This window comes from Amborella trichopoda, chromosome 1, assembly GCF_054954075.1.
Source record: "Amborella trichopoda isolate Santa Cruz 75 chromosome 1, AtrichopodaSantaCruz75HAP2 v2.0, whole genome shotgun sequence".
NCBI lineage: Eukaryota > Viridiplantae > Streptophyta > Magnoliopsida > Amborellales > Amborellaceae > Amborella > Amborella trichopoda.
Genome location: NC_142336.1, coordinates 42,639,752 through 42,662,253, shown reverse-complemented (window position 1 = coordinate 42,662,253; position 22,502 = coordinate 42,639,752). Strand labels below are relative to the sequence as shown.

The 22,502-nt window shown below is 37.9% G+C and overlaps 2 protein-coding genes across 2 annotated transcripts; one reads left to right on the top strand and one right to left on the bottom strand.

The window, feature by feature from the left end:
• Nucleotides 1-1,150: 1,150 nt before the first annotated feature.
• LOC18425663 (protein DOG1-like 4) lies at nt 1,151-3,849 on the top strand. The gene has a single exon (XM_006830201.4). The coding sequence runs from the start codon at nt 2,740-2,742 to the stop codon at nt 3,505-3,507; it is 768 nt and encodes a 255-aa protein (XP_006830264.1). The 5' UTR covers nt 1,151-2,739; the 3' UTR covers nt 3,508-3,849.
• Nucleotides 3,850-5,272: 1,423 nt separating this feature from the next.
• On the bottom strand, nt 5,273-18,689 carry LOC18425662 (multiprotein-bridging factor 1b). The gene is made up of 4 exons (XM_006830200.4): nt 18,541-18,689; nt 13,691-13,774; nt 5,743-5,825; nt 5,273-5,639 (listed from the first exon to the last, which is right to left on the bottom strand). The coding sequence occupies exons 1-4, from the start codon at nt 18,680-18,682 to the stop codon at nt 5,520-5,522; spliced, it is 429 nt and encodes a 142-aa protein (XP_006830263.1). The 5' UTR covers nt 18,683-18,689; the 3' UTR covers nt 5,273-5,519.
• Between the last annotated feature and the right edge of the window lie 3,813 nt (nt 18,690-22,502).

Genomic DNA, 22,502 nt, shown 5'->3' with positions numbered 1-22,502 from the left:
TATACTATTAAAAGATTAAATTAATATTAATCGATATTTTTGGGTACTTCATATTAATCTATTTTAACAGTACAAGAATAATTATACTAAGAATAATATTTAAACTAATACATAAATAATTTACTCATTTCGCTAAGTTTATGTCTAATATTCAATCAAATAGTACTTCAATCACTTTTGTTTGTTTGTGAAAAGTATTTCATCTCTCCCTTTATTTTCTCGACAAATGTGAGAATGTTTATTTTGTTGTAAAATTAGTTTAATTCTTATTTCATTCTATGTTTTCATGTTACTGCAAGATTTAAATCTTCTTCTTGCTTTGAATCAAGTTATGAAACTGTTTGAAACATTCGAAGACGGAAACGTTTTGAGAAGTCAATGCACACCGTCATCCACAATGAAAACAAAAGACTACCAGAAATAGAGATTTTATAAATTTAATGCATACATTTTAAAAACACCTGCAATACAGGTGCATGCTCCTAGTTCATAGGACACGGTAAAAACTCAAACAGTGTGCATTCACATTGGCTATGAAATCAGCCAAAATTTAATCCAAGCCATTGGATTACATAATCAATTTACTAGTAGACTAACAAAACAATGAATGGGTGATATATCGGGAAGAGCGGCGAACCCTCTCTATTCAAATATGGAAAATTGTTTCACGCGGGCTGGACCGCATTTTTACAATATGCAGTCTCAAGGTATAAAGCATCCATCTTAAAGATGGATGTAAATAGGTGGTGTATCTAAGAACAATTTAAACTAACGGTCCAAATATTTTTTTAATAGAATTACTATTTCTAAATTTTAAATTTTTTCATATTCATGATCCTTAAAAATGCATGATTACCTGTACTTCAAATGAATCCATCTCACAATAAACTTTTAAGAGGTGACTCATTTCTACATAGATTCATTCCGTTCTTTTCTTAACATGTACCTCACTATGCACACATTGGGTAGACAAAGGGTCTTTCACCTGGCTTGGTCAGTCCGGCCCTGAAAACTAGGGCCTGAGCCACAAAATGTGGCTCAAAGCTAGGCTGCAACTGGGCCACCATGGCCCGAGGGCCAAACCAAGCAGGATCAAGGCTGCAGCCATGACAGGGCTGCCCAAGCCCAAGCCCAAGCCCGCTCAACTTTTTATTTCCATGTTTTTTTCCCTTTTTTTTCGAGTGTACTGGCATGACCCTGCCAAGAACTCTCTGGGCCAGAACAAGCTCGAACCAGCCCTATTGGGACCGGGGCTAGGCACTAGCCTGGCATGGTCTGTTGCCACCCCTATGGACGCGCATCAAGTACAGCACGTGAGGATGCAGTCATAAAGGAAAGAAAACACAACCAATTCGATCCTATCCACAATAGAACCCCTAGAACAACACATGTACCGAACATTCCTTCTCTTGAAGATTGGATTATTACAGGTACCCTTGGCCTTATCTTATATCGTCAGATATAAGAGGCCCTCTCATTTGAAACGTTATCATGGGGACAGAGAGGAACTCCCTCGAAAAAAAATCGCTGGATAATGGAGGGAAAGATGCCGAGGAATATACAGTATTGACAGGAAGTCCCAATTTTCAAAAAACTAAACTCCATTCAATCCACTACAATTCCCCATAAGCAAACTTTGCCTCGCTATTCAGATTAATGGAAAACAGACCGAAAGTCTTTTAAATCACTCACTAAACTCCAACTCTGGAGTCAGTCGGTCCCACCAAAAAAACGAATCGAGCTAAAAAAAATATATATGTATTTAAAGACTATAATGTTCATTTACTCCCTCGAATAATACACCACTTTGGATTGATTTTAGTACTCCAAATTATTGGGATATAACCTTTTCAAACTATAAAATTATCGATAAAAAATCTTTTCTCACTGTACCCTCTGAAAAAAAAATCTTTCGGATCGAATAGAGGCCATTCAATATTTAGTTGGTAAGATATGAGTGTTAAAAATTTGAATTTAAATTTTTGTTGAGCAAACCATGTCATGGAATACGTGCCCATGAATTAACTCCCGCCCCACTGTGTCCCTGTCATCCTCCGCCGCAAAGGAAAAAGGCAAATACACCGTTGCAAATACAGCCAATAATGTCCCCAAGTGGAAGGAGAAGGCCCTCGAAAGTCCCTGTACTACCAAGGGCAAATCCGGTAACAAATATTAATTCATTGCATTCTCTCTGCTTGGAGAGGGGTGAAGGAAACAACTTGCGTTTTGTCATTTGATGCAAAGGGGGGGGGGTGAAGGAATCAACTTGCGTTTTGTCATTTGATGCAAAGGGGGGGGGGGAAGGAATCAACTTGCGTTTTGTCATTTGATGCAAAGGGGGGGGGAACGTCCCTCGTGTTCTACGCCCTTCTCTCATCTTCAATTCAATGCAAGCCCACCCACCGTTTCCAAATTGGAAAACCACTTTCTCTCGCTCTTTTTGTTCCAAATCAGAGATACAAAAACCACCCTTTCTTCTCTTCAAGCAATGATCAACAAAAACTTACACCCCTCCAAAATGCAAAGACGGATCTGTCCCCGCACCATCACCAAGAAAATGAGATTCCCCCATTTCTTTTCCAGCAGCACCGCCACCAAAAAAATGAAACTCCCCAGTTTCTTTTCCCGCACTAATGCACGGACAACCATGAGAAACCCCCCCTTATAAAACCCCCAACGTGGGTAAGCTAAAAGCCCCTCAAACCACCCAAAATAACGGGGCAGTAGCAGAAGGAAGAAATGAGCAGGACCCGCAAGGAAGAAGATCCCTTCAAACGTTTCTTTGAAGAATGGATCGCCGAGCAAGAACGCCAACTCCACGAGCTCATGGCAGCTTCTCACGCCCACATCAATGAAAAAACCCTCCGCTCCCTGATCGAGCGCGTCATGGCCCACTATGAGGCGTACTATGATGCCAAATCCAAAGCAGCAAAGGAGAACATAGTGGGCATGTTCTCGCCCACTTGGACCAGCAAGCTCGAGAACGCCTTCCTCTGGATTGCAGGCTGGCGCCCTGCCATGGTTTTCCGCCTACTTTATGCAAAGGCTGGCCTACAGCTGGACTCTGACCTTGCAGATTTGTTGCAGGGCCTAAGCCGTCGGAATTTGGCCGACCTCTCGCCCTCACAATTAATGGCAGTTAACGAGCTTCAGATGAAAACAATCAAGGAGGAGGAGGAGATCAGCAGGAAGATGGCCAAGTTACAAGAGGGGGTGGCTGACCAGCCTTTGGTGGGATTGGTTCAGATGGTGAATGCAGAAGAGGATGGGGTGGAAGCGGCATTGGAAGAGCAGGAAGAGGGGCTCGAGAGGGTGCTGGAGTGTGCTGACCGGCTGAGACTGGAAACACTCAAGAGCGTGGTTGGGGTACTCAACCTAATACAGGCTGTCGATTTGCTGGTGGCCGCAGCACAGTTACACTTGAAGATACATGAATGGGGGATGAAGAGGGACGGGAACCTCAACCACCACGACTTGACAGCAGCACCTGAGACTGGAAAGCCCTAGATGGACTCCAGCTTGTTGTATTCAGTGTAGCTATATCATTAGTAGCGGCCACCACTTAGTTTCCTAGCTAATAGTTACATCTCTCTCTCTAGATTGTTACATAGCATCGTCTCGGCTGGACTAGGAGTCTATAGGTCCACCTGGTGCTCTCTTTGCATTTTACTTTAAAGAAGCTATATTGTATTTTTTTTTTAGTAGTTGCTGACTTCAGTGAAACATAAGGTTCCGTTCCTAGGTATGTATTTACAATTTTATATACGTGTACAAGAATGACCGCCTCTGTTAGCTCGGAGCTATATAGTAATCAATAGTTGTTGACTTTGGTGGAAGTATTGGACAAAATCTCAGCTCAAACAAAATAGCTTCTCTCTCTTTCTCTCGGTTTGGGAACCTCAACCAACTTCAATCTTGGATGTGAGCACTGGAGGTTCAAACCACTGAGCTAAGAATAAAGTCAAGATTCTACACTTGAAAAAGGGCAAAAAACTTATGATTATCTTTCTCAATTAGTTTGGGTGGATGGCATTTAGATGCGAAAGATACGACGCACATCTGAGAGGGTACGGATAAAAGCCAAACAAACGTACAGAGCTGGAAAAAAAAAGAGAAAAATATATAAATATATATATATTTGTCAAAAAAAAAAAAAAAACAAACGTACACAGCAGTCTCCTGCCGTGCATGTAGTAATTTTAACATTAATCACATAAGTGCCTCCAAATCACTTTGATTCCTAAAAAAAATAAAGAATAACATGCACTACCAAGCTAACGATCTTTAGAATCCAAACAATTTTAACAGCAGGTTAACTACTTTTTACAAATAGGATTAGGACCACAAAGGCAATGGCGAGAGCTTATGGTGCTAACTGGGCCTTCGAGATCCAAAGGCAACAGCATTAAGCATGCTAACCTCCAACTCAAAGTTTACTCAGAAACTCGGTTACCTAATGAGTCAACCATGATAATGACAAGATAATTTGAAACTGATGAATAGAGGGAACCTTATCCCTGAAGGAATCTATGTGAAAAGAGAGATTTTACACTATAACCAAAGATTTCCCAACAACTTACCAGTACATTATAACCAAAGGCAAATGCCCATCTCATCCGTTATAATGGACTCATACATTTAAATCATATCCATGACAATTCCAGTCCTAGATATAAGACTGCCTAGAAAAACAACAATATATTGCCCATCAAGAAATACGTAATCCAAATTTCTCCTTATCCCTTCACTTCCCAAGATTTTAACACCTGAGAAGACTCACATTTCAGTAACCAGCTGTTACACCCTAGTGCTTGTAGATGTGGAGGACAGGGGAAGAACTCCACCATGGTTGGGAGGAGCTCAACACGTAAAGAGATGATAGTGGCAAACAATAATTCTTACTCTGTAATCCTGTCCAGCTAAATAACAAGAACCATGGCAGAGGGCAGCCACAAACACTATGAAAGCATCCTTCTGAAAAATGCACATACAGGTACCACCAGGTAGCGTACCATTGACTCCCAAAGGTTTTTAATATGCATTCTCCTTCCTAAGAATGGTATCTAAGCAACAAGAACAACATTCAGTGTAAACTATATACAAAATGTTAAAAGAAAAAATAGGGGTATAATCACGTCGGAGAACAAATAACAGTGCACAAAAACTCACATAGGATGCACAGGTTTTCTTTTGCCATCTGATTTGTTGAGGAGACTTCACCAAATTATGAAAATAGAAGAAATGAGTATGCATGCAAATGATGACAAGACAATGAGAGAAAACTGCATATACATCAGTGAAACCAGGTTTGAGTCAAAGTATAGCACACTACAAACGGACATTAGAAACTGACTGCAGTTTATTGCAGGACTCGTGCAAGACTGAGCAGTTTAAAAAGACAGACCAACATACTGCATATGACAAACACCTCAACAAGCAAGCAGAGTGTACATTATACCATTATTTCCACTGTGCACCAAAACCACTCGATTCAGCATGCCTTCAGTACTCCATTGTCATTATTTCTTTCCTCGCAGTTTCACTCCAAGAACCCTTTCCAGCTTGGTGATTATCTGTTGGTTTGGGATAGCTTTTCCGGATTCGTATTCTTGAACGACTTGAGGCTTCTCATTAATGAGCTGGCACATGATGGCAATATATGTGAGGCTCATACCATTTCTGGTTTTATCTATAATCATCGAGATCACAATTGGTAACCCACAAACAGCTAGAAAGAAATACCTGTGCAAGTTGCGCCTGGGTGAGTTTTTTCTCCACACGAGCAGCCATGATGTTCTTCTTCAGTTCAGTAGGCACCTTCTCATCTGTGAGAAATACCTTTCAGACGAGTAATATTGAGGACAATTTTTAGCCAAGCAGAACAGCATGAGCTGTCTACATTTATTATATAGATATATGACCCCACATCTTCCAACTTCTTGTAAGCATTAAGAGGTATGGATGGGTAGCAAATTGCCAACACATGTGCATAATATTGAGAACAAAATGAATACAATTATTATATCGAGAGATGACCCCACATCTTACAACAACTTGTAAGCACTAAGAGGTATGGATGGGTAACCGAAATAGCAAATTGGCAACACAGGTGCTTATTATTAAGAACAAAATGAACTTTGAGTGTTTCATATGACAAGTCTTAGCTTGCCACATGTCACGAGCATCTGAATGATGGGAGACAATAGCTGAATATTGAAATTCCAGATAAAAAAATGACGATAATAATACTACAAAGTAGAAAATAAAAAACACGAACTGAAAATGTGTATCCCTATGATCCACAAACACTTCAAAATGGGTACCATATCCATGTCAGATAGTTTAAAAATACATGTAACGTCACACAAAAGGGGAGGAAAAAGAACCTGATGTTCCAGCCATGTTCAGAGACATTCGTACAAAACTAATGCATGACATGCATTACTGGGGTAAGTAGGGAACTACTATACGAATACGGAAAACCTCAATTACAGTAACCATCAAATTGCAAAGCTTCGACTTAATGGGGGTTGTGGTCCTCGTCACTTTTCATAGAGGTAGAGAGTTTGACTTGAAGTCAATTCTCTCCTGAAAATACCTGGCACAAGTACATAATCAACGTTCGCTATCATTTAGCCCAAGTTTCACATACAGCAAGTTTGTATATTCAAACTCCTTATCACATGCATACACAACCCTAATGTGGGAGTGAATAATACAATTTCTCTTTCCACTCAGACATTGATACTTAAGAGATACACTGTCATCCACCAGACACCACAGTAAGGAAAAGTAACTGCTCCTCAACCTTGTTGCCTGGTCTCATCTTTCCTTCAGCATCTCGGTCAACATCACGTTTATGCTTCCTAATGAAACAGCATCTTCATCCTGATCACCCAACTTAATACATTAATTTTCATAAAGTTTGTTCAAACAATATTTAGCAAATTGTCAACCAATCTTCCAATGGTCAACTTTAGAAGGACCATATCAAGTAATCAACTATTCCTTTTCCTATAAGTCACATGTCCCCCAAGGGTACAAACTGGCGTCACAATTTACTCTTAAATCATGGAAATCGCTCCAAGTCAAGGTCCATGAAATAATAGCACCCCTAATTCGTTATCTCAGCAATACACCATTCCAACTTAGGACTGACCACCAGACCAGCTATGTCTCTTTATCAGCAACTAAGGCAGCTAGTTTCATTAGAACCCAGTAAATTACGAGTGGATTCTAATAAAAAGATTCCCACGAAAACCTAAACAGATGATCGCAATGGTTCATAGATTTGACTAGACGGTGTGATTACCAACTCAGTTCTTAGATTATTTTCATCCGGTGAGCATTTTGTTTCCTTCAATTTTCCTAGCCAATGTAAAGAGAACTTGGGCTTGGGACTCAATACTCGACCAACCTAACTCAACCTTTGGCTAGTACCAGGCCTTGAGGCTCATCTCATAAGTGTTGAGTCTTCCAAGAATCTGCTAGTATTTCTTCCTTTTTTTACTCTTTCTTTTTTTTTATTTCAAGCAACAGGAAATTAAAATGCGTTTTCACAGTTCCAAACTTCCAGTCACTTTTGACCCCTATGTTCTGCAGGAGACGGGGGCGATTATTTGTTCACTCAACTACACCCCCATTAAAAAAGAAATTAAAAGAAAAAAGATAAGGGAAAGCAATCAATGAGACGATTCCATACAAAAATTACAGAAACCGCAAGTTGTCAGATTTGAAATTGGACAGCTACAATGTACTATTGACCACACAAAGTCTGAGAAAACTTTTCTCAAACTTTTGAGCAGAGGAATGAGACAACCAACCCCTTCAATTCTAATTTTTCACTTCCTGGGTGCAGCGACTTGTGTTTTCCAAAGTAAATGGCCTCATTGCATAAGATCCTTTTCCTATTTCTTAATTTTACTCATCATAGGCTCATTCGCGTCTGAGTCTTATAACCCAGTCACCAGTCATTCCTCAAGCAAGAATTGGTTGTCTTTTTTATTTTTTTTATTTCGACTGCAAATCCATTCAAGGGCTGGAAAACCCCAACCCCTATCTTTTCTGACATAAGAGAGATGCCATCCTTTCAAACCTAGCAACATAAAACCCAATTCTCCTACTATTATAGCTGTTACATATGCAAGTACCCTCAATAACCCATTCTATTTTTTTTATAGTTGACTGTTGTTTTACAATAAAAGTTGTACAGAGAGCACAACAAGCTAAGATAATAGACGGGGAAGAAGAGGGGGAAAAAAACAAAAAATCCTCCGGATTGCTAGAAGCCAGTATCGTTTACCTCAATAACCCATCATTTTATATTTTTTCCAGGGAAGGTGACAGTTATTTTATTAATTAAGATAATAGCATTTACATTGAGAGGTACTAAGATCGCAACCCATAACCAACGAGCAAGAAGAGAAACAGAGAGAGATGGCTCGTTCCCTACCAAGCCATATGCATCAGCTATCTCATTTGCACTGCAAGGGCCATTCGCTAAGTGAACAGGTCGACCATCACACAAACCAAAATATGATGACGTGCTCTCCAATACATTATGACCAGAGGTAGCCAAGGAAGACCTATAACAATTTTGATTCCTTCAAGACAGGCTTTCATCTCAGCTATTGTATTCACATAGTTCTATAGGGCCCAATATGTGAGATCAAATTGGCTCCCTTATCATCCCTCATGACTCCATCCATTCCCTCCAATCCCGTATTATCACGGAAACAACCAAGAAAGTTCAACTTGAAATCACCACGTGTTAATTTTGCCGTGGAACCATAGGAATTTGAAGGGTGAATCTTGACATCACAACTTGGCTCAAAACTACACAACAGATCAGATACATGGATGCCCTGGAAAACAGGAGATGTAAAGGCCCAAGAGATAATTGATCTACAAATCATTTCATGACATCAAAGGATGCTTTCTACCATAGTCAACCGAAATGATTTGGAAACTGAATCAATATAGAAATCGGAAGCGCAGAATTGCCACTGGCTAGGAGTTTCCTGCTTTCAGGATCAATGTCCATACAAGAGGAATTGTGGGGAATGAGATTCCCATTTTTAGGAATTGAGATTCGAGTAAAATAGAAATGAAATCCCTCCATAGATGGAATCGAGATTACTAGCTCTTTGGAATCGAGTTTCCGATCTCGTTGGAATCAACCAACATGAAATTGAGATTCCTTCATTTATGGAATTGAGATTCCGACATCTTTAGAATAGAAAGCGAACTAAGAGGGAAACGAAACATGTCTCAAAGCCATTCGTTGACCGACATGCCATACATACATGCACGTTTACATTATTTTATTATTTCTAACATTTTGGAGTTGCAATATCTCTATTGGATCAATACAATGCATACTTAAATAATTAAGTCGTGAATGTGAACCACCACTTTGGTTTCTATTTTTCCACCCAAAATTATGATGGTTGATTTATGGGATGGACAGCTGTAATTAAATCTCTCTCACCCCACAGATTTCCTAATTATCCTATAGGTTAAGTTGTAGATGAGGCATACCTAGATTAGAATCCAATTCAAAGTAGGACATAGATCTTGTTTCTATTTAAACAAGATTTGAGCCCCTTCTCTCAATACAAGAAGATTCTCTCTCTCTCTCTCTCTCTCTCTCTCTCGCATGCCCTAGTTATTCTCTCCATATGTCTTATGCCCAAAATTATCCCCGCACCCCATATTCCCTCCTAGAATTAAAAAAACACACGACTCCTCTCTTTGCCTTAGAGAGAGTCATGCCACCCTCTCTCCCCTCTTACATGTGGCTTCCATTGAAAAAAATAAAAACAGCCTAAGGGGAGATTTGCTGATTTTTAGAGAAGAAGCAAGGTACTACCAGCCTAGAGAAGATACCTACACTCATATTCAACCCTAATTTGTCTCTATAGGGTATCTACAAACCCTAGTTGAGTTTTTGAGCTCTTTGAAACCCTAGAGAAAGAGGTGTTGCTTGTAAAAGCTTCCCATCTCTGAAATTCCAGCAATACCTAAAGGACTAAAAATGCGTCATCAGAATGGGAATCAGGTGTGGGGTGCACCGAGACCTGTGAGGGTAACTCCATGCACCTTCTAGTAAATCTTCTCAGCTGATTTTCAGTTATATTTCTTACTTATCTGTGAATTTCCAGGAACCTATATTGTGCTAAAAATCATAGTCAAAGATTGTCTATTGCTCCAGGATGGTTTTTATTTGTTTTGACATTGAAAGTAAAGATCCTAAGTTGTGTCTAGGGAATTAATTTTCATTTACAGCAATATTTAGTGGCCTTTGTAAGTGAAATTCTGGTATACTGAGTTTTTGGGCTTCAAACCACAAGGTTTTCTCGGGTATCTCAGCGAACTCCTTCCATACACATTGGCAATGCATCCTCAAACATAGGCCTCGAAAACCAAGAAGAGCTAAAAACTGGCAGCCCCCAAACTAAGGTACCATCAAGCTCAATTTTGATGGCTGCCCAATAGGGAATCCCGGCCAAGCAGGGGCAAGCAGGGTTTTCAGAGATCACAATGGCCATATTCTCTTTATTTACTCGGAATATCTTGGCCACCATGACTCACAACATGCTGAAGCTTTGGCTTTGCTCCTTCGTCTAAAATCTTTTAATAGAGGTTGGGGCACACAACTACTGATGGAAGGAGATTTAAAAAATGTTATAGCTTGGGCTAATGGGTCTACGACACCACCGTGGTACCTAGCATCTATTTTTCATGAGATTGCTCATTTATGCAGGGATATGAACGTCTTATGGAGGCATGTTGGAGGACGTCCAACAAGCTCGCGGAGTTGTTAGCGAAAGACGGAGCTAGGAAGACACCTTAGCCTTGCATGAAGCTACATAGCCACTTCATTTTCGGATTTGAGCACCAACCAAATTTTTTGATCTACATAGCCACTTTGTTTTTGGATCTGAGCAGCAACCAAAACTTTTTGATTTTCCTTTTCTTTACACTCTCATTGTACTCTTCCCTGTTAAGGGGCACGGGGCAATTTTATAAGCCCGTTTTGTAACCTCTTATTGAGAGACCCGCTCTCAGGGTCCTCTCATTTTTGACTCTCTTGTAATTCCATTTCAGTAATACAAAGGTTAACACTTAGAAAAAAAAGAAATTCTGGTATACTGAGTAAAAGAAAAGAAAATCTTTAAATTTAATACCTTGAATTCCACATAGCCACTTCTTTCAGATATAAACTCCACCAGTAAATTTCAAGCAATCCTTGACTAAGGCCTTCGGGATTCATGATCATGAACACATTTTAAAAAGGAAAAAATGAACACAAACCCTCAAGCCAGAACTGCCAAACTACAAATCAGACCAAAAATAGACAAAATACAGTCACTTGAGCTAGCCCTAATCCTAAACTCCAACTGACAAACACAGCTTTCCCCCCACACTTCCAACACCCCTTACTTTTATAACCCACCCAAATCCCTAATAGACCATCCATCAAAAGAGCAACCATGCCAACCCCTGATAATTCTAGACAATATTATATATATCTTCAACCCAAACCACCATTTATTATCAGTTTACTGATATTCTCCTCGTTAACAAAGTGAAATTTCATGTTTTCATGGCAATATCTATGAATAAACTCCCCCTCAATTCTTGTAACTTTCTCATCCACCCTTATAGAGATGAAGATTGATAGCCCGGAGCTGAAAATTTCAGGTTGTTCAAACTACTCCTTAGCTAGTTAATTCACAAGTTCAAATGTTGAAAAAATAGCCCGGAGCCTTTGGGAGCATTGCCCAGTGCTTGTAGGGTGGGTAAGGGGGTCACACCACAAATTAGGTGCCTGCCTGAGTAGCCTGTAACAAATTAGGGAGAGAGGGGCAAAAGTGCCCTTTGGGTAGGGCATTTTCCATCTTTTGCCCCTCTTTTCTTTGTTTTAAAACCATAGATGTTGGGATCAGGGGTGGGAACGGTACCGGGATCAGGATCGAGATCGGAAGCGAGGTATCATGAAATGCTAGAAGATCCCTATGGTTGGCAATGCTGTCCATACAATGCATATGTTAGGAATCAAGATCCCCAAATGTTAGGATCGAGATTCCAACCTTTTGCAGACTTTGATCCCGACCTTTAGGGATCTTGATCCCAACTTTTTGGGGATCTTTTTACCAACCTTAAAGTGTACGATAATCTAAGATAATCTTTAAAGTAGATATCTCATTATTGCAAGCATGCAAACAATACTTGTGTTGCTAGTTTGCCATAAACAAAGAATATCATCAGTTTGGTTGTTGTTTAGGTCTTTAAAGTTGGGATCGAAATCCCTAACAACAAGAATCAAGATCCCTATGAGTGGGGTTCAAGATGCCAAAATTTAGAATTCGAGATCCCTAAGAGATCCGTTCCAAGAGCGACAGAATCGAAATCCTAGAAGGGATCGCGTACCAAAGTAGGAGATCCCGGTAACTATGTTAAGACTATGGGGTCATTTTTAACCCCCCAAAACCCTAGTAGAACTGCAAAACTACAAATCAACAAGTGACCATGACACATGAGTTGTCCAAGGCCTAATAACATTCCTGAATTACAACATACAAACACAATATTCCCCCTACACCTCCAACACCCATTATAGCACCCAAATCCCAAATAGAACAATCCAACAAGACAGAGACTATACTTCACGCAACTCTAGACAAAGTATTATTTCCCTTTGACCCAAAATGTCATCCATTTCCAAAGGGGAGTGGTATTAACCACCTAATGAGTTGAACACCCAAACCTATATAACAGGCGTTCCGACTTCCTCGTCATCAATGAAGTCCAATTTCACATGTTCAAAGCCATTTTCCCTACAGACTCCCCCTGAGTTAATAACCTTCTCAGCAAACCTTACAGGTAGGAAGAACATAGAAATAAAGCACACCAATACATTGCTAGTGTCACAGATCAAGAAAGAGTGATTCAACCCAAAGGGGCGGATATCATTCTGCCAAACTACCAGTTGGACTGTCAATGGATCACGGTGGACCAGGATATTAGCTCAAAAGGCTCTCCACATGACATACTAAAGTTGATGAAAAGCATATAACGTCAATCACAGAATTCCAAGAACCATGAGTTAGCTAATTAGGCTTCATTGAAATTTCCACTTGGCCAAAAAAAAATTTGAAAGCATCCCAAAAGAGCGCACTACTTACATATTATAAGGCGTCAATCATACAGAATCACAGCATTTTAGAATAATAATGATAATAACGATGAAGATGATGATTATGAGATGATGATGATTATGATGATAGCAATAGTAGCAGCAGCAGCAGTAGAAATTATAAATCGATAATGATGACAATGATGATGATGATGATGATGATAATGATATTATTATTCATGTTATTATTACTATTGATGTTGTTGCTGCTATTATTATTATTATTGACGTTGTTGTTACTATTATTTTCATTTGCATTCTATTTTTAAATTTAAAGTTTTACACATCCAAATCTCACGCAGCCACCATGTGTCTATATGAGAAATGAAGCCCAGGCCATTTACGGATGCTAAGCACTTCACTGATTTGATAATATGCAGCCTAACTACTGATCCCATGTGTAAAAAGCACATGCACTTATATTCATATAGACTTGAACACAAAAGAATAGCACATTGTAAACATCAAGATTCTGGAAGCCGTACTCACGCGTCAAATTCTCAGTTTCATCATCGAGCTTTCTAGTGTTCAACGATGTGCTGCTTGAAGCGGCTTTGTTAGTACCAGCACTAGCTGAAAGCAACCATTGTCCCTGTTAGAGCTGCTAGCTACCATACGGAACAAAGCCAAACTGAATACTTTTCATGCCATAAGTTTTCCATGCATGTCTTTTGTTATTGGAACTTCTTAAAAGCCAAAGTGATGTTGATTCAACAAAAACCATCGACAACAACTATGATAATGATTTAAACTAAGTACAACATATGGAAAAGATAAACAGTATGTATGCATGAATAGACTTTACAGAATTAGAGATAGAAACTATTATAAAAGAATTACAGATTGACATTATTTTTTGTTTTTCTCTTTGGATATTAATTGATTAGATAGACAATATTATAAGATAAACAATATTTGATTGTACATGAAAAACAAAAAGAAATTCAGTTCAACATCATACCAACCCTAGAATGGTTTTTAGGAAGAAATATTGATTTTTTAACAAAGAGGATCCAAGGTAAAATAAGGAAAAATCAACCATCTAAATATCCTTCCAAGAAACGGTACTAACATCTACCCTAGGACCCCCTAGTGCTCATGAAAATGGATATACAATGCAAACCTCATATAATTTTTTATGATTTCACAGAACAATTAACTAGCCATTTTGGACAGTCAAAGCACTTTTTTTTTTTTTTTTTTTCTAATTTCTTAATCTCAATGACCAATAAAAAATCCATCGAAGAAAAGAGGAAGATAATAGAAATAGCAAATATAAGCACAAATTTGCCACCCTCACAGAGAGGCCAACCTATACATATAACGCCATAACCGAGCCTTATCATTAAAAGCATACATTGCTGAATACTATGCAATGCCTCTTTAGCATCGCTCAGAAAGAATGATTCACGCCTTCTGCCATTTCGAGGATAGAAAACATCTTTTGAATGGAACAAGATTAACAAATATCTAAAAATACAAACACAAGAAACACTAGAATAAAAACTTGAAAGGCTGCAAGAGAGGGAGCTAAGACATTAAAGTCAAGAAAAAAAACATTTGATAACACTAGCCATACGGAAGGTGCTGAATTAGTATCTGCTAATGGTTCCCAGAAAGAGAGTAATACAAAAGATAAGCATGGTTCTAGGATCATATCTATAGCAAATTTCAATAAAAAGCAACCGCTGAACGGTTTTGATAGGGAACATTTGATTATGGCAGTCACATTAAAATTTAAGTTCTCATAACTATAAAGGTTTTTCTTACTATAATAATTTTCTGCGGCTAATATAAATGGGGGATGAGGAAAAGGAAAACACAACGGAGAAAGTAATGCCAAATTTGAATCCCCACACTCCCAGCCCCATTTGTGTTACCTTACACTGAGTTCACTTCTCTAGAAGTATGACAGAAATCGCTACACAGTGTACAAAAAAGCACTAAGCGGTGCCTAGGTGGCACAGGGGTTGGCTGCTTCGGCACCTGCCTTGCCCCCTGGGCAGTGCCTATATGAACCCAAATTTTGCACAAACTCTCTCCATCCCAACAATTAATCCCAAAAGGAAACAAATTGAAGTTTACAAATTGGAGTTTCACCATAGAAAAGGTTAAATTGAGTAACACTCCAACAAGAAATCCAAACCGTCCATTTTGGAGATATTGAGATCTAGGCCTTTAAGAACTCAGCATCAATATTTTCAATTTTAAAATTTGTTCATGTCATCTACAAAATTTGGGGGAGAAAATTTCCCTTTAGTACCTAAATTTAACCATCTCAAATGGGTGCCCTACATTCATTCTGCTTAAAATGCAACCCACCCACCCCACCCTTCCCAAAAAAAAAAAAAATACAAACACACACACACACACACACACAAATGGGTGGTCTGCGCTCATTCTTCTTAAAAGGAAAAGTTCCACAAAGCACACACACACGCACATGTGGGATCATGATTTTATGGGCCGTATGGGAGGAACATTGAGGATCAAACAAATCTCGTTTGGGTGGTCAAGTTCAGGGTGACATATGGAGGAAGCATAGAAAAATCCACAATTTGAAAGTAAATATCAATCCACGTTTCACACAATACATATGACTTTTATATATTTTTTTTGGAAGCTGACCTTTATTAATACATATGACCTCTATTAATCTTCCAAGCAAAACGGAATTCCAAAAAAACTCCCATTAAATTTGACTTCTTCAATTACAATGTTTTTTCAAACTTCAACAAAAAGAAATTCAAGTTTGTTGTTTTTGGACAAGAATTAGGACTTTTAGGAATATCAAGGGGATAGGGCTACCCCCTAATTCAATTGACCACCTACCTAAGGGGAAGATGACCAAAACACCACCTACTGATGGGCATTTTCTACCACTGGGAAGGGTTTGCCTAAGGTGTGTGCCTCGGTTAAGGAGCTACGCACTGGCCTTTCTCAAGGCAAGGCACCTAAGCCCCCTTCCCATATTAGGAATTGAAAGGGCAATGCTCAATAACGCACAGCCCTAAAACGTTGTATACTCGTATCTAATTTCCAGGTAGTAATTTTTCTCAAGCCAAGTAGAAATCTACATGAACAAAAAGCACATACCTTTTAATTTGTATCTATGTAGTAAGAAACAAGACTCGTCTCTTGCCAAAATACTTATCTACCCAAAAGCACTATCAACCACCATCACCCACTTAAATGTCATATCACTTCTAAAGTCATCTACAACACTGCTATTCAATTCCCAAACTCCAGCATTATTCCTTGCTTTTCCATCTCCCATTACATGCATCAGATACTTAGGTTCATCTCCAAGAGCACCATCCTTAGGAACCCAACATCGTCTAGCTCACTTGGCCAAAGCCAATTTCTCATTTAAGAATGGATATGCATTAAAGTTAAGCTTAAGAACACCCTCAAGCGCTACAGAGACTAGAACACTTTGTCAAAGGTCTAGACTCTAGAGAATAGGATCAGCCATCAGATTTAACGCCCACACCAAGTCCTAGGCTCCAAATCAAAAGAAGGCCCATAAAATCATGGCATCTTAAGCCTATACAAAGCCTGAATAAATATAGGCCCCCAATAGTCCATTCCCCCTTCCAGATATTAGAAAAGGTTACCATGACACATCGTCCAAGAGTGCAGCCCGCCTTCATCACAAACAGATGGGGCATCTAAGACGCATGATGCAAGTCAACAAGTCAAGAATCAGTAAGGAAACCCCAGATATCTTCAAAAGGTAATCTAGCATCTTTGCTTGCACAAGGAAATTGGAAAAGGTGGTCTAAAGTTTCCTTTACTTCCAACACATGCAGCAAAAATTGGCAATTTTTTTTTTTTTTATAAGTTAATATTGTAACTAGCATATATTCAAAATAATAATAATAATAATAATCGAATACAGACTAAGACTACCCCATAACTGTGCTCTCTTGTTAGGACCTCCTCAAGATGAACAACTCTTCAAGACTTAAACATATAGCTTAGATCTTCAGTCTCTACATCACTCTAACTCGTGCTACATTCTGGTTTTCACATCCATGCAAAGAAGTGTTAAAGATAATTGGCCGGATGGAATCATTTCTTTAAAGGCCTTACGAGCAACAAAATCTAAACCGTATCATCCAGTCCCAATCTATCTTGTCATTCAAATGAGAAACTTAAAATATGAAGATTCCCCGTCCTCAAATTAGCGTTTATATTACATCTATAACTCTTTCAAAAGATTTAACTCTCATCAAGTATCCAAGTAGAGAAGGTGACATAATCAAAGGAAAGTAACAAACAACTGAAGTCAGGAATCAAAGTGCGAAATAGATTAAATGGGAGGGTATCATCCTGAGGAATTTAGAAAGTGGGTGCCCTTTCAAAAAATTAAGACTTCAGGGTAGAGATTATTTCAAGATACCTACAACTTGAAATTAAAACACTCAAAAACCAAGTTCTACCTTGGAATTGTAGATTATCAACAGTTAACACAGCAACGAACAACAACCAAATGCGTTTTGTCTTTTGCACTTTAAAGGAAGAAATTGATACCTTTAACACCCGAACTATTAAAACATCAAATAGATTTAACAAAAAAGGCACAGATTGTAACAGATACGAAAGAAAAGTGAATACCACAAAAAGATAAAAAGATCAAAAGCATGGGCAGATCATAATCCAAAAGAAAAGAAACGCAAACAGAGGAGAACACAATCACAAAGAGTGGAATCCACAAGAATGAGCAAATCAACCAAATATTATATCCACAAAGGATAAAAACGAAGATAATAAAAACCTTATATGCCAAAACCACAACAACAGAGAGACCAGGGTCATAATTGACACTCAAAATGAAAATGATGTCACTAATACCTAATATGTATTAGACGTAAAAGAAGATCAGAATGCAAAACAGAAAAGCAGAAACATATTTGATAAACCTAAATAAATCTCCACAAATCCAAAACCAAGTGGAAACGGACAAGAAAATCAATCGTCCTATATATCATACAATAACTAGTAAGAGCTCACGGTAGAGCTAGGGCTATCAAAGTGAAAAAAAAATACACTAAGCAACAGGATCATTTTAGGCTTTCTTTATTAAGGATATACACAGAAGGTCCCATATATCATATAACGACTAGTAAGAGCTACAGATTGAGCTAGGGCTACAAAGTGAAAGAAAAACAACATACATACAGCAACAGATCATGAGCTAGGGCTACAAAGTGAAAGAAAAACAAAATGCATACAGCAACATATCATTTTAGGCTTTTTTTACCAAGGATATATACAGAAGAGAGAGAGAGAGAGAGAGAGAGAGAGAGAGAGAGAGAAAGAGAGAGAGAGAGTACATTTCTTGATGGTTTCGACCTCTGCGCCGGATCGACGAGCAGCGTTGACGGCTTTCTCATCTTTCTTAGCAGCGGAGTTTGGAGCTTTTTTGCGGATGACCACGGGCTCCCAGTCCTGCGTTAATGGACCTATGCCTGACATATTTACTATCCTGCAACACAAACACAGTCGAGAGATCGACAGAGAGAGAGACGAGAATGCACAATTCAGTGGGCGCGAGGTGCAGTCACGGCTGTCTTATATACTGGTAGTCTGGTTCTCCAACTGGTGACCCACACGACATCAGCGGCTGGCACGTGCATTTGAAAAAACAATAAACGAGGCAAACAAATCAAGAGATGGGAGATGTAATCTTTGGCTTGATTGGTTAACGAGGGGCTTGTATCTTAAATTAATGGTTAATTATATAAATAATTTTGTATCGTAAAATCAATTAAAACTATTTTTAATTATATAAATAAATAATATATTTAATTATAAATAAATATTATAAAATTAGATAATGTGAAAATACAAAAAAGTTTGTATCTATTGCAATCAAAACTAATCATAATGGTAGGGAAATTTCTCTTTTTTTCTCTTTCTTTTCAATTTTATTTTGGATTTGCAAAATTATAAAGAAATATAGAAAATGAAAAGAATAGAAAAAGAAAACAAAATTGAATAAGTGTTAAAATTTTGAATCCTCTAGAGAAATCTCTGTGTTTAAATTGATTATCAAGAATATACACAGTTTTGTATAAATATACGGCTAATTAGTTATTGATAATGATTAACTAATCTAATCTCATCAAGAGAGATATATACATCAAATATAAGATAAATTAAAATTGAAAGAATTATCCTCAACTATCTCTATCTCTATACTCCCCCTCAAACTGAAGTTGGGTGAACATCATCAGTTTGTGAACGAGATAGTCATGACGATCACGAATCCTTGCCTTGGTAAAGATATCTGCAAGTTGTTGTTGGGAGGTAATATGTAGGAGTGTAACTTCTCTGGCCAAAAATTTTTCACGAATGAAATGCAATCAACTTCCATATCTTTTGTGCGATCATGAAACACTAGATTTGATACAATATGTATGACGCTTATATTATCAGCATACAATAGTGTAGGAGTGCGATAAAGAATATTGAAGTCATGTAAAAGGCTTATCAACCACATAATTTTACTTCAAGCTGAAGACATCGCTCGGTATTCGGCTTCTGTAGCAAATTTAGATACAGTTTGTTGTTTCTTACATTTCTATTATATGAGAGAATCTCCAAAAAAAAACCACCTAGTGGTTGAGCGTCTAGTATCGGGCATCCTGCCCAATCCGCATCAACATAGGCTCGTAATTAGAAAAAAGAGTTAGAAGAGAATAATAGATCTTAATGGTATGTACCACGTAGATACCGAATGATACGATTGACAGCAAAGAGGTGGATACGATGAGAATCAACAAAAAATTGGCTAACGACCTGAACTGCATGAGAAATATCTGGACGAGTCATAATGAGATAAAGTCGACTCCCAACCAGTTCTCTATAAATAGTAGGACCCCGAAGTTTGTCTACATCATTCCTTCTATATTTTACATTCACCTCCATTAATGTATCCACTCGTTTATCATCAAATAAGTTGGCCAGTTTGATCAAGTCTTTAGTGTACTTCTTCTGGTTAACTATGTATCCATTAGGGGAATTACGAATTTCCAGCCAAGAAAATAAGTCAACGGACCCAAATCTTTTATTTTGAATAAGCGACTGAGAATCTCTTTCAAGTGTCTGATATTATCAAGGTTATCTCCTGTGATGAGAATATCATCAACATATAGGAGAAGAATTGTTATTCCTGAAGAACAATGATGCGTAAATAGCGAATAGTCATGAGTACTTTGTTTCAACTCAGCATTCAGAACGACCTGTCGAAATCGTTCAAACCAAGCCCTTGGAGCTTGTTTTAAACTATACAAGGATTTTTTTCAAATGATATACTATAGATTTATCATTGCAATAACCAGGAGGAAGTCACATATATACTGTCTCTTTCAAATGTTCATGGAGAAATGTATTTTTCACATCCATCTGAGATATAGTCCACTGACGAATAGTTGAGAGGGCAATTACGGTTCGTACAGTAGTCATTTTAGCAGCATGAGCAAATGTTTCATCATAGTCTATGCTATACTCATGTTTGTAACTTGAGAAATTAATCATGCTTTATATCGCTCGATCCTTCCACCAGATTTAAGCTTCACAGAAAAGATGCATTTACTTCCAATAATAGATGTGTGAGGAGGACACGATATAAGATCACATGTGTCATTTTTCAATAAGACACTGATTTATGCATCCATTGCCTCTTTCCAACATGACATAGTCACGACTTGCTAGTAGGAGGAAGAAATATCCACTGAATCTAAAAGGGCAAATAATGAACTAGAGAGTAAAAAGATATCTAAGTGTTTAAAATGAACATCAATAATATCAACAGAAGCAAACAAAGTTCTAGGTTGTAATAAAAAATCAAAATCAACAAGGGAGAAGCCATATCGATCAGGTGGGTGAGGTATATGTGAAGAACGTCGTAACTGGGTAGAGCTATCAATAGGATTAGGAAAAGAATCACTTATAGGTAGGACGAAGATTTGACCTTATTCTGGTTGGTGAGATGGAGTAGACGTGGATTGGTTTTGTTGGCCTTGTTGTTGAAGCGCGAAAATGTGTGATGGTTTATCAGTGGAAAAATTTGGAAAGAAAGGAGCATATAACCTTGATGATTTTGCAATTAAAGAGTAATAAAAGATGTTTTCCAAAAAGATGACATTGCGAGAGATACGTATACGACGAGATTTTGGATCATAACATATAAACCCCTTTTGGTCATGACAATAACCCACAAAAACATAAGTGACTGCTTGAACAAAAAAATTTGTTTGTTCATGCTGAGGAAGATGAACAAAACATACATACCAAAAAATATGTAAGAGAGAATAATCAGGATGAGCATGAAATAATGAATAATATGGAGATTGTTTATGTAAAACCAAGGATGGGAGGTGATTTATGAGATAAACAGTTGATGCAGCCTCAACCCAAAAACTATGAGGAATACAAGAGTCATGCATAAGGGTCATCACTACTTTTAAGATATGACGGTTTTTCTTTTTAGCAATATCATTATGTTGTGGAGTGTATGGACAAATTTTCTGTGATTGAATACCCTGTGTTTTTAAAAAGTCTTGAAAATCATTTGATAAGTATTTCTCCCAAGAGTCTGACCGTATTATTTTTACTTTTGTATTAAACTGAGTTGCAATCATCGATAAAAATGTTTTAAAATGAGAAAACACTTTTGATTTATAGCGCACAAAGTATATCAAGGTATACCGTGTACAATCATCAATGAACACAACAAAATACTTATATCTCATTTTGGATAAAGTTAGAGCAGAACCCCACACATCACTATGAGTAAGATGGAAATGTGCAGTTGCTTTATCTACTCGAATTAGAAAGACAAACTTATGCTTTTATTCAAAGAACAACTAATACAAGATTTATTGATAGAATTCAAATCAAGTGCAAACAAAGTATCTAATTTATTTGTATTCAGATGACCAAGTCTCTGATGTCACATATGTCATTGTTTATTGGAAACAGAAAAACCAGAATTCGATGGAGAAATGAAAGAAGCATCATGATTTAGTTTCTCAAACTACAAGGCAAACAAACGACCAATTCTATGCCCCTTCCCTTTCACTCTCCCAGTGCGTTGGTATTGTATTACACAACCAACACAAGAAAATTGAACATTGTAACCATCATCGTCTAGTTGGCCCACAAAGATTAGATTAGCAATTAACTTAGGAACGAAGAAGATATTACGTAATGAAAAAGTGTACCACAAGAGATAGAATAATATTAAGTTATTCCCCATTAGCGGTGAGAATCTGACTATTACCTTGGTATG